Source organism: Merops nubicus, unplaced genomic scaffold (assembly GCF_000691845.1).
Source record: "Merops nubicus isolate BGI_N331 unplaced genomic scaffold, ASM69184v1 scaffold2641, whole genome shotgun sequence".
Lineage (NCBI taxonomy): Eukaryota > Metazoa > Chordata > Aves > Coraciiformes > Meropidae > Merops > Merops nubicus.
Window position 1 is genome coordinate 53,771 of NW_008586030.1, and position 15,134 is coordinate 68,904.

Genomic DNA, 15,134 nt, shown 5'->3' on the forward strand with positions numbered 1-15,134 from the left:
ATGCCAGTAAGAAGCTACTAGGATTTATATTCTAGGTGAATGACTCTGCTCCTCCTTTAAAAGTTTGGCTTTATATAAAAAAGGTTAAGATAGCACTGTAGTAGTTATACTACTTTTCTTCAGGCTGTGTTCTTGAAAAGGATTTTTGCCTATTACTTGATTACCTAAATGAAGATATGATTATATACCTAAAATAAACAATGATGTGGTTTTGAGTTTGACATTTCACAATGAAAGCACTCTTGCATCACTGGAAGTCACAACAATTCTGACTGAAGGGATGATGTTATCTTGGAGGCAAGTTTGTGCTCAGGGTAGCAGGTGAACCCCTTCCTTGCCTACCTCACCTTCCCAGGTGCCTCTGTACAACAGGTATGAGGCTCTGGATGCAGAAGGCCACTCAATGGATGATGTACATGTCTGCTCATCTGCACCAAAGGTGTTGTCAAGGTCAGAATTTCTACAGGCTGCCCAGAGAGGTGGTGGATGCCCCATCCATGGAAACATTCCAGGTCAGGGTGGATGGGGCTCTGAGCAATCTGTTCTAGACAAAGATGTCCCTGCTTACTGCAGGGGGGTTTGGACTAGATGACCACTAAAGGTTCCTTCCAACCCAAACCATTCTATGCTTCTATAATCTGATAAAGCTGCTAAAGAAGCCTGTTTTGTTCTACCTTGTACAGCCAAGAGGACAGCTGGCATATAAAAAAAGATGGTTAGGACACAAATGCTTTAAGCACAGTCTGAAAACAGCAGCAAAGTTGCCATTTAAACTCTCAGTTCTCTTATTTGTTTGTAAAATACCTGCAGCTAGTGTAACAGATTTTCCACAGTGAGATTTAGCTGTTCTTTTCCAACTTGAATTTACCTAGCTATTCTAATTTTAGTAGGCCTGGAACTTACAGGAACAGCTTAACCCACTCAAAGAGCACATAGTAAAACACTTTTACTGTTACACCATCCAAACATAGCAGCAACACTCAAAGCAAACCATATTGAAATGCAGAAAACAGTGTGGTTTTTTTTTCTAACAGCAATCAAAGAGGCAACTACAGCTAGGTGAAGCTCTTGGAGCTCAGGGAACGTGTGGCTGGCAGTGCTGGTCCCACAGAGGGAGGCACAACAAGCAGCAAAGAGAAAGCAGAATCTTGTCACTAGTACTTGGTCTTCATTTTAGTGGTTTTAGCATTTAGGTAAGCACAGCTGTATAAATAAAATTTGACTCCAAATGAAAACGTGCTAGTAAGAACACTAAGAAGTTTTAAAGTAATAAGAGTAGCTAGAATATAAAGGCAATAAAAATTAGAACCATTTGAAAAGCATCTCCTGCATGAATTACAACTGGTTAAACAACCTGTGAAAGCACTTCCAGTAAAAATCTAATCTGAAATGAGTTTAAGCCACTATTGCTGACCACCTGACTATGAAAGCTGTCTGGCAACATCAAGATGGAAGTGAGACTGATGATTTATAAGGTTAATATACCATAATATTTGAAAGTTAACTTTTTTAGACTGTCTTTTGTGAGTTTTAAGGATAACACTCTTCACATACCATTTCCACCTTACCTGCAAGTACAGTTTGTTGTCTTTTGTAATTGCATCCATGAGGTCTTTTTGTAGGGGAGGGTCTCCATTTACCCAGAGTCCATTTGCCAAATTGGAGTTGAAGCCACAGGTGCTGTTTTGTTTTTTGTAAAACAGAACATAAGCAGTGTCCTTTGGAAATCTACTGGTAATTTTCTGGACTGACTGAAATGAGGTAAACGTCACTCTGCTGTCGTTGAACAGAAACCATTCTTTTGGCATCTCAGTGTCCAGCTCATTTTCTACAACAGTACAAGGACTCTCCTCTGTCAACAGCTTATCCTGAGGAGAAACTAAAGACAGAGCTGTAGACTGGCTGCAGAGGCCTGAAGGCCCTGACCCAGTAACATTTCTAGCATAGGAGTAATAATGTCCACTTTCAGAGGATACACCCGAGTGCACCACCACCGAGCTCAAGACGTAGGGCACCAGTTGTGGGCAGGTCACTTCATCAGCACCTGAGGGCTTCAGTTTTTTAGCCAGATTTTCTCCAATATCAGAAATCTCAACACCAACAGACCAACCTCCCGAAACTACAGCTAGAGGGGATGTTGCTCTTTTGACTGGCAGTTCCAAAACAAGTGGCAGAGACACATTCTCCAAGATTTTGCGCCTTATGTGACACTTTGGGTCATAGGAAAATCTCAGGAGAGTGAGAATGAGGTATTCAGGTTCCTCAATGATTTGCATAGTTTTCTCAGCATTCTGTAGAGAGGCACACTTTTCACAATAGTACTTATTGTCTCCACTAAGGATCTCAGGTGCCAAAAAATAGTTCAGCAAGTCTGTAACTGACAGAGTGGTTTTGCCTACCAGCCTCTGAGACATATCCCTATGATCTTGACCTTTGTTGAGTTCAGAATCTGTTGTGTTCTCAGAGTTTGGCTCAGTAGAAAAATCTTTTAGTGTTCCTTCCTTCATTATTGTGTCACAATCACCATTTACTTCTGAATGACTGAGAGGTGTTTCTCCAGCAGGACTAGTTGCTGAAGTACTAGTTTGCACCACGTGGTCATCTTTCACTTCAGAACTTTCTGTACTTTTTGGGCCAAGGTTCTCCAAGGAAACTGGAGGACAGAAAGCTAGAGAGAGATCTGTGAAAGCTTCTTCCTTTTGGGACATACTTTTGCAGTTCAAACAGCATATAGTAGTCTTCAGTTTCCCTCCAAACATCTTTTCTATCAGAGTTCTCTCCTCACTTCCAATACAAGGTGCTTCAGCAAATACTTGTGCTTTATGGACAGGTTCTTGTGTCTGGGACTCTTCATTCATTATACTTTCAGAAGTCTTTACTGAAGATAATGCTTTCAAGGTTCTCTCCTCTTCATGCAGCCTGGAGACAAAGAAAAATCCAAGTAGTGTGCTATTTTCCAAACAAATATTGCTGCAGCATTTCAGGTTTTTTTTCAGTTATGCTAAAAAATACAGATGGTCAAGTGGCTAAAAGGGTCTTAATTAAAAAAGCTGTTTATTATTTTTTAAATAAGCAAGCTGAATAATACAGGTTAATACTATCCAAGACACAGCATGAGAGAAGCACAAATGCATTTAATGTGGGTTTCATTATATATAAGGGAACACAATGGACATACTGAGAAAACTGGCAAGTGCTAAAAAAAACCTAACAATGTTTTTATTATTTACCATTACACTATCTTAATAAATCAGTTCTCCAGCTGACTGGTTCTGTATGTCAGATTTTGTAAGTGAACAAGTAGCTATTTATCAAGTGCCAGACTATTTCCACAGAAAAGGTCAGGATTTTGTAGCCAAGAAAGTTAAGAAGCTACAGCAAGAAAAACCAAATGAAAAAAGAAACCCAAGACAGAAAAAATAAAAAAAAAAAAGAGAGAGAACACTGCTTCCCTATCAAGGTAAACCTCCCCAGAAGTGGAATGTGTCATAAAGCAGTATTGCTTAAGCCACATCTCAGCAATCCAAAACTAAAAATGGCTACTAATAAATATAAAATATAGATATTTTGGGTTGCTGCTGTTTTGTTGGGGTTTTTGTTTGTTTGTTTTTTCTTTTTCTGTGCCACAGTGAAATGTGGTTGTTTGTTAAGCTGGTTTTAAATGCATGTACATCCCTCCCTGACTTCTCTGACCTGTGAGAAATGCAGCTGTCTCCACCAACATGAAAGTTCAGAGGCACAACTAAACTGCTTTCAGCAACCACATTAATTATACAACGTGACCATGACTCACAACACCCAAGTTTAAGTTTGTAAGAAAATGGAACATGACTAACAGTATAACCTGCTTTAAATGAGGTGAATACAAGATGGTATCCAGACTTGATCACAGATTATACCCATGAAGAAAAGTGTTTCAGAAACAATACAGAAAGCCAGAGACAGCCAGGAACAAGACCCAAAATTCCTGGTCCCCACTCATGCAGTGGAACTGCTACAGGACTGCTCCCACAAGTTCAACATTCTGTGATAAGACTGCAGACTCATTCCCATTAATGGCACAATAACTGTACCTGTCTAGCAGGAATCTGAGATACTCTGAGCAATCCTGCTGGGATCGAGGGGTGAACCATGGTGGTCTGGAAGCCTCAAAGAAAATTCTGGGAGCATATGCCTCCCTCTGTTCATGTGAGAGAGGGACAGACAAGGTTACATAAGAATCACTTGAAAAGTTGGTTATATTATTTTGATATTGACCACTCAGCTTTGGACTACATTATTCTAGAGGAACTCTATGAAACATGATGAAATGACTTAAACATTTGTGTACCATACCAACAGAGCATCATTTATCTTTGTACTAGAGGTGATGACCACAAAATTCAAGGAGTGGATCCTGCATGCCAATATTACATGTGCAGCAAGTGTAAACCTGATGTTATGTATAATACCAGCTACTATTCTTGCTGGCAAGCTTAAAAATGTTTTATTTCTTCATAAAAACAACAGTATTTCATAAGTACCAATTTACTTCTAAGGTGATCCAATCTCATTCCCTTCAAAACAAGTTTATTGTTATTAATCAAAGAGAACAGAAGTGCCCATTGTCTTTCTAGCACCAACAAAATACCCTGAACATTTAACAAAATTCATTATTTCTATTTTTAATATATTCCAGAAGACTCCCATGGCATCATGTTTGTTCTTGAATTTTGGTACATAGATAGAGGCTTAAAAACAGCACATGAAATCAACTGACATACCTGGGTATGGGCCAAAAAGGCAAAAAGATGCTGTAATTTTCTCATTAATGAATTACATCCGTTTAGATTCAGAGATAAAACATGTCTTCTAAAACTGAAAAATAAAGTCAGACCTTAGTTTCCTTGCTAGGTTTCTAACAATAACATACATTGTCATTCCAGCTCAGGTAATTACTTCAGTTTGAAAGCAAGCAAAACATTTAATGCTTCCCTTCAATATCTGGGTTCTGCTCTAGTGCAGATACAAAACTATTGAACAGTAGGAAATAACCAGTTAAAGAAATAGGTTTTCTACAGTGTTAAGTATGTAAGAAAGGGCAATACACTATTTTTTTTTCCATTAGCTTCCACATGATAACAGAAGCATCACCATAAATTTTTACAGTATTGAAGGGAGTAAGGACAATGAGGAAAAAGAGACTTGTCTTTTGATACTGGACAGAAGGATCAGGTTTTTTTAAGGTTAAAATTGCAGTTTCTCAGAAATGGACTTGAACAAAGCAATTGGTAACTGTGTGCAAAGAAACCCACTCAGCTCTACCAAGCTGAGAGAATTCTAGACATGTTAACATTCAGTAAAAAGTAAGAATGCAACAACTGCAAGAGTTAATTTGTAATGAAAAGAACTGTTAAAAAGGACTTACTCTGTAGCCATAAAAAGTGCCTGAATAACACTGTTCATGTAGCAAGTATTTCCTAGATTAATTAGACCTGTCTTCCCAGTTTCAGATTTTCCAGAAAGTCTAGATAAACAAGATGGCAAAGAACTGGATTGAGAAGTCCAGGCACTCTGACTGAGAATCAACTTAATCTTCTCTTCAGTGGGTTTGGGCATATCCTACAAGAAAAACATTTAAACACACTTAATAGGCTTTTGTATTTGCTTTTATAAAAAGTCCTGCCATTGAACAGTCTTATATCTTCACTTTCTCCTGTATTTTCCTCCAGAGTCTTGCTATCCCTGATAGCCTAAAAGATACAATCCACCCCAAACTCTCTTCTTTAAAGTTTTCTTTACTGAACTCTCAAACTGCAGGAATTACAGGTTGGTGGTCACCTTTGACCTGCATATTCACAGCATCCTCTCTGCCACCAAAAACACTCAAATTTCAAGCTTTATAGCCCTAAAGCATCTTCTGTTCTGCTAGGAATACACTCCTGCTCTGTCAAATCAAAATGTAAGAATGAATGAAAATCCAGAATACTTGAGATATAATTGATTTTTTTTTTTAAATATTTAACTGCAATACTACTGCTATAAAATGAAGCAGTAACACCCAAGTGGGTTCTGGTGCTTTGTTTGTTTGGTATTTTTTTTTTCCACAATTTTTTTTTGATTTGGGATTGTTTTATTGATTTTTTTTTAAAGTGATTTCTTCTTTTAAGTGCATAATGCATACATATCTATCTGAAAAAGCTGAAATTTCCTTTGGAACAGCATGGGCCAGGATCCTGTACCCACAGAGACATGCAAGACTGATTGCAGTATAAAGATATAGTGCTTCATCATGGTGTTTTGGAGCTAACCAAAGATTGACACCATGCCAGGTACTCCTCAGACCTACTTCACTAATACTATCAGTGCTCTGAACTTCTGAAGAGTTACAATTACTAGAATAAACATCATTATTAATAGTTACACAAGGCTTTAGAAATCAGATTGTACTTTTAATAAAGGATCTCATTTCAGGCTTTTCTAAAAGCCTTCTTTAATCCCATCACAGACACTTGGGATAATTTTTCTAGCATATTCCAAACACTGTCAGAACTGGCATTAGATTAAGTAGCTAGCTCTTTCCTCCCAGTGGAAGTTGTAAAGAATTTAGATCTGTGGGATTACAGCTTTCATATTTGGGAAAACAAAATGAAAACATTCCATCCTCTTAATATTCCTAATATACCTTAATAGCTTCCAGAATGGGTTCATAGAGCTCTGGAAATCCTGAATAATGATACATCATACAGTGTATCAGCTCTGTCAGCTGCATCAGAAATGCTGTGCTGGAAGGTAAGCCATCTCTTTTGAAGGAATGAACCAAACTGACCACATGTGGGACAATCTGAATGGGAAAACAAACACACAAGAACATGCATTAATTGCATCTTTCCTTTTTTTTTTTAACACATGCCAAATGATAGATCTTTTGTTCTTAAGTGGTTGTGAAACAATGACCTGAAAAACATCTATTGTTCTTACCCATGGCAATTATCAAACAGCACAATTAATGATTCAACACTCTCTAGCTCACATCAAGTTTTGGAACTTTATGAACTTATAAAATGCATGCTGAGACTTTTAATGGTCAAGAGTCTGAAGTACTCTTCTTATTAAGGGTATTAACAGCAAACATTTTGCTTTTGTGCCACCACTAACAGTGCAGTATCCTGTTCTAACTTCACAGACAGTTTTTAAAACAAGCCTCTCAATTTTCTTTAAACAAATTCTAATGTTTGGGATCCAAAGCCAATGCACACATTCCCTCTACTTCAGTGTACCAGACCAAAACTGCCTCACAGCTCCACCTAGTGAGGGAGCCAGGCTCAAACCCAGACAGGGACTGGCCAGCAGCTCAAGAAAAAAAACTTAGCACAGATACAGCAAACTAACTGAAGGTTAGTTCAGATTCATTACTATTTCTAATTGGGTATAAAGCAGAAATGTTTACCCAACCTCCTTCCCCTTCTTCAGGGCAGCTCTGTGTGTAGTTTTAAATGCATGAGATTTTTTTATATTAGTCTTAAATCAAGTAGAAAGTTCTTTCAATGCAGTCCCAAAGAGTAGGGACTTCTCACTGTGAACTAAAATATTTTAAGACACCTCTGTCAGATGGTGGGGAAGCAGTGGATGGAATTATTTCTCATCACAAATTAGCTTCCAAATTGTTTGTTCATAAAGATGTATAATAGAAAACAGGAATTATAAGACTACTATAATTTTAAAGTATACCAATTACAAAATTTGATATAATTCAAACCATCAAAGGGGCCAGGTGCAAAACACTCATTTGCCACTTTGTCAAATATCAGCTCTAAGTATACAGACTCTTTTTACATCTCAGAGAAAAAACTGTACTCTTCTCCACAGAGGAGGAGAATGCTAACTCAGATGCACTGCAAAAATTCATTTGTATTTATCAAATGTGAATTTAACCATCTTACATTCAGATCATCTGTTTTAAAAAAGTAATCAAGCAGCTGAAGTGCAGAATATGACAGGATACTAAATGACAGCAGTAGCTCAAAAAATGATAGTGAAGAAGATTGTCTAAAATGGAGGGAAAATGGTCACAAAATCTTGATGTTTATGCTATACTGCATATAGCCTATAGTAGAAATTTTCCTTATTAGAGCAAATGCCCAATTCTAGAATAAGCCCTCTTAAATTTTAAATTTTTCTCAATGTTTTGTCTCTCAGAAGCAAAGAAAAGCATGACAGGAAATATTTATGTTTTGAGCATATTCAAGGCTACTTGGCTTTTTCATTTGTGACCCAAATTTCTATCCTAGACCAAGATTAGGGCAGCAGAGGGATGAGAGAGAAACTTCAGATTTCTATCACTGAAAAAGAGTGTAACTGGTATAAGGTAATTATTCTGACCCTGATCAAAGGGTTTGTGACCCCTTCAGGCCTAAGAGCCTTGGGGACATCTTAGAAAAACTGCCAGCCTGTTACTATGGTTGTCTGAAAGACTCTTATTTCATTTAAACTTTAATCTAAACAACAAGTATGAGAATAAGGAAGGTACTATACATCATGCTGTACTCCTATGAGCAGTCATCATCCCCTAGTATCTACCACTTCAACTGGTGAACTGCATTTTGAAGAAGAGACTTTAAAACCAGTATCCTTCAGTTTGGCCATATGTGCATTAAAACACACATAGCACAGCATTCTGAAAAATGAGGTATTATTTGGCCTCTTGTACCTATTCCAGCATGACTAGGGTATACATAGCAGATAATTACTTATCTATTTTCTCCAAATAGTCATGCTAGAAAGTTTATTTGCAGCCCAACTTTATCAGTGGACTTCACACCACATCAAATGAGTTTCTAGAAGTCTATGGTCAAAGATAAAATGTGGTGCCCAGATACTACTGCCAGAAATATGTGCATATCAAGAAGAAAAATTTGCAGCTGGAAATGAGCATGAAATGGTTGAACCTGGGAGTTCAAAAGACTAGTGGTCTGTGCACCACAGAAATCTGATGCTGGAACCTTGAAGCAAAGAGGAAATGTAAGCACGTAAATTCTGTTACTCTTCACACCCACTTTAGAAATCACACATGAAAGACATTTCAAAGAACTGAAAACCATTTCTTTAGTAACTTACCAAATGAAAAGCTTCTGGAGAATGCTGAAAACTAAGTAGCATGTGGGAAAGGACAGCAAGGGCACCAGGCCTCACTAGAGGAAACCAAAGTCGATTAAAGACCTAAAAAAATCCACATTGATTTCAGTAAATCCAGTAAGTGAAACTGCAGGAAAATGTAAACAGGTCTCCAAATCCACAACCATCTGAAACAGATGGAAGCACTCCAGGCAACTGAAAGCTGCAGACACATTTACATCATTGTGGCAGAACTATAATATCTGTTGCAATACAAAAGAGGCTAAGCAGTTGTGTAGCTGTTACAAATTCCCTTCCCTCTCCTGCAATTTTGAAGGTTCTTTTCCAACATACCAATTCAATCTTCAGCAGAGTGACATCAATGAGGATGGTGAATTTCTGGACTGCAGCCAGTCCCTTCAGCAGGGCAATCACCCATGTTTCCACGTGCTGAGCCAGAGGCCAGGACAACCAGTCAATCATTCTGAAAGATTAATGAAAAACAAAACAAAACAAACCTCAGGAGGCCACTAATTTTCAACAAAACGATTCTATATATTACTTAGTTACACACTTACAGTCTCACATGAAACAATCCAAGAACATTAGGCCAGTCATAAAACAATTTTGATTAGATCAAGTCATTTAATTCTGTAATTAATGACCTATTTGATACACTACAATAAAAGCCCCCCAAAATACCTAATATACATAATATTTTAATTTTATACACTTATTGTTACTTAAGAAGAGGAATCTTGGCTTGATAGGCATGAAGCTAACATTTTCATTTTGGGGTAAAACCTTACTACTACAGGTGAAAAAGTGCCTGTACCTAGGAACTTCCCCTCCTAAACTTTTTACCCAAAACCAGACCAAAACCAACAACAATAAGCTTAAATTTGAAAAGGAAGCCTCTTCAACTTAAAACTACAGTCCTGGAAGCCAACTCAAACACTCAATTAAAAAAAAAGTAAAAATCTAGTCATTATAAACACATTGCAGTAGGTATGAGAAGGATCTTATAATAGCTATTAGCAGCCTGGGGTCTACATGTGCCTCAAAAGGAAGGATTTCACTACAGCTACAAAACAGAAAAAGTGAAGGGAATTTATCTGTTCCTAGAAAATACAGTGAAATGTCAGCAGTGGAAAAAAAGGGCATCCTATCCTTTCAAATCAATAGCCCACTTAGACTGGTACTTCAGGCAGAGAGGCAAATTAGTTGAAGCAGTTCTCTGACACAGAAGACATGATAAATGCCAGCTAAAACATGACATTTAGTCTTTGGAGGTTTTACTGGGCAGTATTTTGGATTTTAATTGTCCACAATATCCCCTTCTTCAAGCCAGATGGAGCACCACTAATTAGGTGGAAGGAAAAATTTTTCCATGGTGAGGGTGATGAGACATTGAAACAAGTTACACAGTGAGGCCAAGGCACCTCCAGCCTTGCAGAAAGTTGTTAACTCCACCAGATATGGCCCTGAGCAAGAAGGTCTGACCTGGAAGCCATCCCTGCCTCGAGCAGGATTGCACCAGATGACCTCCCAAGGCTTCACTCCATCCATGCAAGAAGGACTCCATGGTATAATAATGAAGAATAACATTCTTAAGAAGATTCAGAATAATTCAGTGAAAATGGGAAGTCAGAAGGGTATTTCTTTGCTGAAAAAAGCTCCTCAAAGATTAATTATTCTAGGATGCTAAATTCTAGCACAGAACTGAACAGGTTACAAGTAACTAGTTTAATAAAGAGTCACTATCACTGTGAACAGGCAGTTAGGGATTATCCACCTGAGGCAAAGCTATCAACCTCTACATGTTCTGCCTGGAAACTAAGAGAGCTCTGAACAGACTGAAATCAGGGTTTCAGACCTGAGGTTCTAAACTAAAAAGGAAACCCATGGTCTTTAGCAACACCAGACATGCATTCTGGTGTAGGTATTATCATCAACAACCTAAAACTTATGTAAGAGTTTATAACTTGGATCTGAAAAATGTATAGTACACACATTCTAAAATTTATGTGTCTTAGACTTAGGTACTATCTGCACATACAACATTCAATGTTTTCTCTAAACCAAGGAATCAGTAGGACTCTTAAAAAAAATCAAGCACAGATCTTAGGAGTTTTCTTCCATGATACCACAAAAAAATGCATGGGAAAAAACATGGCAACATGATAATCATTGCTCTGAAATTACACAAAATTCAGAGCAGAAACAAAAGCCAGAAGAGGAAACAGAAGTATGCTTGCAGACATACTTGTGATTGTCCTCAAAAGCATCAAAACTGGGGAACATTAGACATTTGGGTTACTAAATCTCTCTGCATCACATTTACTTGGCTCTGTTCCCATCCATTTTTAATACAAAGGCAGATATTAATATGGGATGTGTTAATCACAAATAAAAACACAGGACTTTTTTTTGCACTTGATCAGATTAAGAGAACCTCAAAAGCCCCAACAGGACCCTTCTGTCTCATGACTCTGAATTGAACAGGTCTGCTAGCCATAAATGTGCCAGTATTTTTAGTGCCTCTGGATAGGAAAAAAAATAATGTATCTGTGCAACCTCAGGCAATAACATCTTTCAAAAAAATATCTTCTTCCCCACATCAGACAAAAAATATGGCAGCTGCTACAAATCTCTCAAATTAGAGAAAACAAAAAAAACCCAACAAAACCAAAACAGGATTTTCAGACTACCAAGGACCCCCAAACACCAACACACTTTTATCTTTTACAATATTTTACATTTTTACCAAGAGGGCAAAGGGCCTGGTCATGACTGGAGTTTCTATATCCCAATTTTCAGTTTCTCTTAAAGATATTTGGGCTATAGTGCAAAAAAACCCCATTATACTCCTCAGGGTACTGAGTATAGGCAGCCAGCTTCCTCTGAGACCTCTGAAGTAGACCCTTCAAATAGGGCCACATATCCCAGAAGAGATTCAACAATTCTCTGCTTTTCCTCATTGATGCTTCAGGTAAAGTTTCAAGGGACAGATGAGCCAATTAAGAACAGCTCAGCCAATTAAGAACAGCTCAATGATGCCAAAAAGCAAGCACCTCTTCTGATACTAGCCCGTGCCCAATATAACACCTCATTGAATAGATTCAATTTATTAGTCTTAATTACAGATTTACTAATCTGTTCAACTTTAGACAGACTCTGCAGTGTCAAGGAAGTCATGCTCAGGAAGGGAACAACAAGGTCTAATTTCCTGTCACCAAAGCTCTGCTAACTCTCATCAGGAGACCCTCTGCATCTCCTGGGAATGCTGAAAGCCTGATGACAACAACTGTCATTTGGCACTCCAGACATTCCAGCTGCACTGTCTTCTTCAGAATCACTCCTCTAAGCCAGAAAAGAGTAATTACTACAAAGGGTTGCCAGAGGTAGAGAAAGAAATTGCTTACAGTGTTGCCATGAGAGCATCTAGAAACAAAAATCACACAGGGTACCTATGAGGTTAGTTCCATGAACAGAACTAGAGGCTCTTAAAATCAAGTACTACTTCAAAGAATGAACAAGGCAAGTAAGATTGCACTGCCCTTTTTAAAACAAGAGGAAAAACCCCAACACTCAGCTAGTACTAAGAAAAAGCACTTATCTGATAATAGCTTCTCCTATTATACCCAAAGGTCAGCACTGCACTACTCCCCTACACAGAGGTCTATAGAGAAGCCATTCTAGAGCTACAGCTACACAATCACTTGGTGTTGAAGCAGGGGATACAACAGAAATGTCAAATTGCACTAAGACAACAACTAATCACATTACTGGCAAATGATCAGCATGCACAAATCCTCCTGAATTTCTCAGCTTTGAATTTTAGATGTGGCACATAGCTACCTTAAAATCTCTCCTGCCCCTAAAAAGTATGTCTTACCTCAAATTACAATATTAATGCTGCTGCTTCTTGTTAATTGTGTTGAATTTGGAATGTAAATACAAGGAATGTTTTCAGTGTGAAAACAACTCCAGTATTTCACCAAGATATCCAAGTGCTGTACTACATGAATGGCTATTACACTACACTCTAATGGATGCAGTTAAAAAACAATCCAGCAGACATTAAAATTTTTAGTTGAAAAGCTTTTAGAAAGTTTTTTTTTAAACAATATAGATTACTAACAGTCTCCTGTTTAACTGTTCTACTCATTTTTCTGCCCTTCAGTGCTCAATAACAACTACTTCTATAGACTTTTAAAAAAATAATTCAAAGAACTTCAAGGTCTTCATCTTTCTCCCACTGTGATCTTTCTGCATCACTATTATTCACATATCTGAAGGTACTAACCAAGATTGCAATCTGAATTCACAGTCTGTTAACAGTGCTACTAATCTCAGTGTTTACTCATGCTTAGATTATGACAAGAAGCATAATATGCAATTATTTTAAAATTCTTTCCTATTCTTCTATTATAACAAGAACATTCAAGGAAACTCCTAGAAGCTTGAGTGAAGATGGAAATAGAGGCTGTCCCCTATGACTCCTACTAAAAAGTCATGAAGTTATCTAAGCAGAAAAAAAAAAATCAAAGTTAAATAGTAAAACTAATTTGTAACTGAGTTCTTTCTTCAGAGGAAAAGATGATGGGTAAGACAATCATGTCAGAGAACCACTCTGCTCCCTGGAAAAGCAGAAAGGTTGAACTTGTGAAAAACTTGTGAAAACAAGGGCTTCTTTCTCAGCCTGACTATAAACCTGTGAAGTTGCCTTTTAATCCCATCTCCTATAAGGTGGGACATTTAAGCACAAGATGTTTATGGTTAAGATGTCAGGAGTAAACAAAAGGGACCCTTCCCCCCCTTTACAATGAAAGGGAGTACCTGCACAGAGCTTGAGTCATACTTGCATCCTTCACATTTGGGTCTGTAGTGAGGCTCCTGATGAGCACTGTAATCATCTGTAATGGTATGTGCTGCACCAGACTTGCCAGGGCAACAGAAGGCTCGAATGAAGTGTCTGCAACAGTTGAAAATGACACAAGGTTAGAAACTAAGAAGAAAACCCCAGAGAAAAAAAAAAAAGTGCTTTATCTTCAATCCTACAACTTCACTAGAGTTGTAAAGTTTTGAGACAGAGTGTATCCTACATCTAACATTCTATCATCACAACCCAAAGCTTTAAAGTTTGAACAGATTAAGGACAATGAACAGCACTGAATGTTCTCCTCTGTTCACCTGATGTCCATGCAAGGAAGTGACCATCTGCAAGTTTACTCCTTCAACCTCAACAGAACTAAGAAGTGGTTTGTCTTTTTGGTGCCTGACCAGCAAAGGCACTTTCTAACGTGAGCCATTACAGCACTTCATAGATTTTTGCGGTCAGAATGGACCTGCTTACAATTGGATCTACATTACTCAGGCAGTGAATCTTTCCTATGACACCCAAGTACTGCATTATGTTACATATATTCCTTCAATATACCCAAGTTTTGCAGACTGAACAGTTTGGAGACCCAAGGCATTGCTCTGGAGGGAGCAAGGAGGAAAAGCAGTGTTTGATACTGAGAGTTTCAGTTTTTCTTAAGAGTAGATCCAAAACTCTGCTCCAGTACATGATTTAAAGCATTGCCACAGGAGTTTTTTTAAAAATCCATGCTACTCTGCAGCTAAGCGAATCCCCATTTCCCCTCTAGCTCTACTTTGGCGGGGGACGGGAGGAGGTTTTGCTTTCTGGACGGCCGAAAAGTCGCGCTCTGGTATGCGGGCGCTGAAGCAAGGGTTCCAAGGCAACGCCTGCCCAGGTCCCGATGCTAGGGGCAGGGCTTTCCCTTTCCGCCGGCAAAGCTCCTCCAGCGCCAGGCTACCCCGCACCCCTCCCTCCCTCCCGGGGGGCGGCGGCGGCGCTCACCGGCGGCGGAGATGACGGCGAAGAGCTCCTGCAGGGAGGGCAGCAGCGTGTCGGGCTCGGCCTTCCAGACGCTGCGCAGCAACCCGCTGACCTGCGTCACCTGCGAGACGTAGAGGCGCAGCTCGGCCTCCCGGCTGCCCTGGCTCTGGAAGTGGGCGATGCTGCGCACCAG

The 15,134-nt window shown here is 38.7% G+C and overlaps 1 protein-coding gene across 1 annotated transcript in view; it reads right to left on the reverse strand.

Moving 5' to 3' along the window:
* USP38 (ubiquitin specific peptidase 38) overlaps window positions 1–15,131 on the reverse strand; it is a gene marked incomplete at its 5' end in the record, with an annotated part of 18,664 nt that extends 3,533 nt beyond the window's left edge. Inside the window, 9 exons of the mRNA XM_008948503.1 lie at window positions 1,569–2,919; window positions 4,074–4,180; window positions 4,764–4,857; window positions 5,408–5,601; window positions 6,665–6,823; window positions 9,097–9,198; window positions 9,448–9,577; window positions 13,936–14,071; window positions 14,963–15,131. Of these exons, the coding sequence (XP_008946751.1) occupies window positions 1,569–2,919; window positions 4,074–4,180; window positions 4,764–4,857; window positions 5,408–5,601; window positions 6,665–6,823; window positions 9,097–9,198; window positions 9,448–9,577; window positions 13,936–14,071; window positions 14,963–15,131 (2,442 nt within the window). The remainder of the gene's footprint in view (window positions 1–1,568; window positions 2,920–4,073; window positions 4,181–4,763; window positions 4,858–5,407; window positions 5,602–6,664; window positions 6,824–9,096; window positions 9,199–9,447; window positions 9,578–13,935; window positions 14,072–14,962) is intronic.
* Window positions 15,132–15,134: the final 3 nt, after the last annotated feature.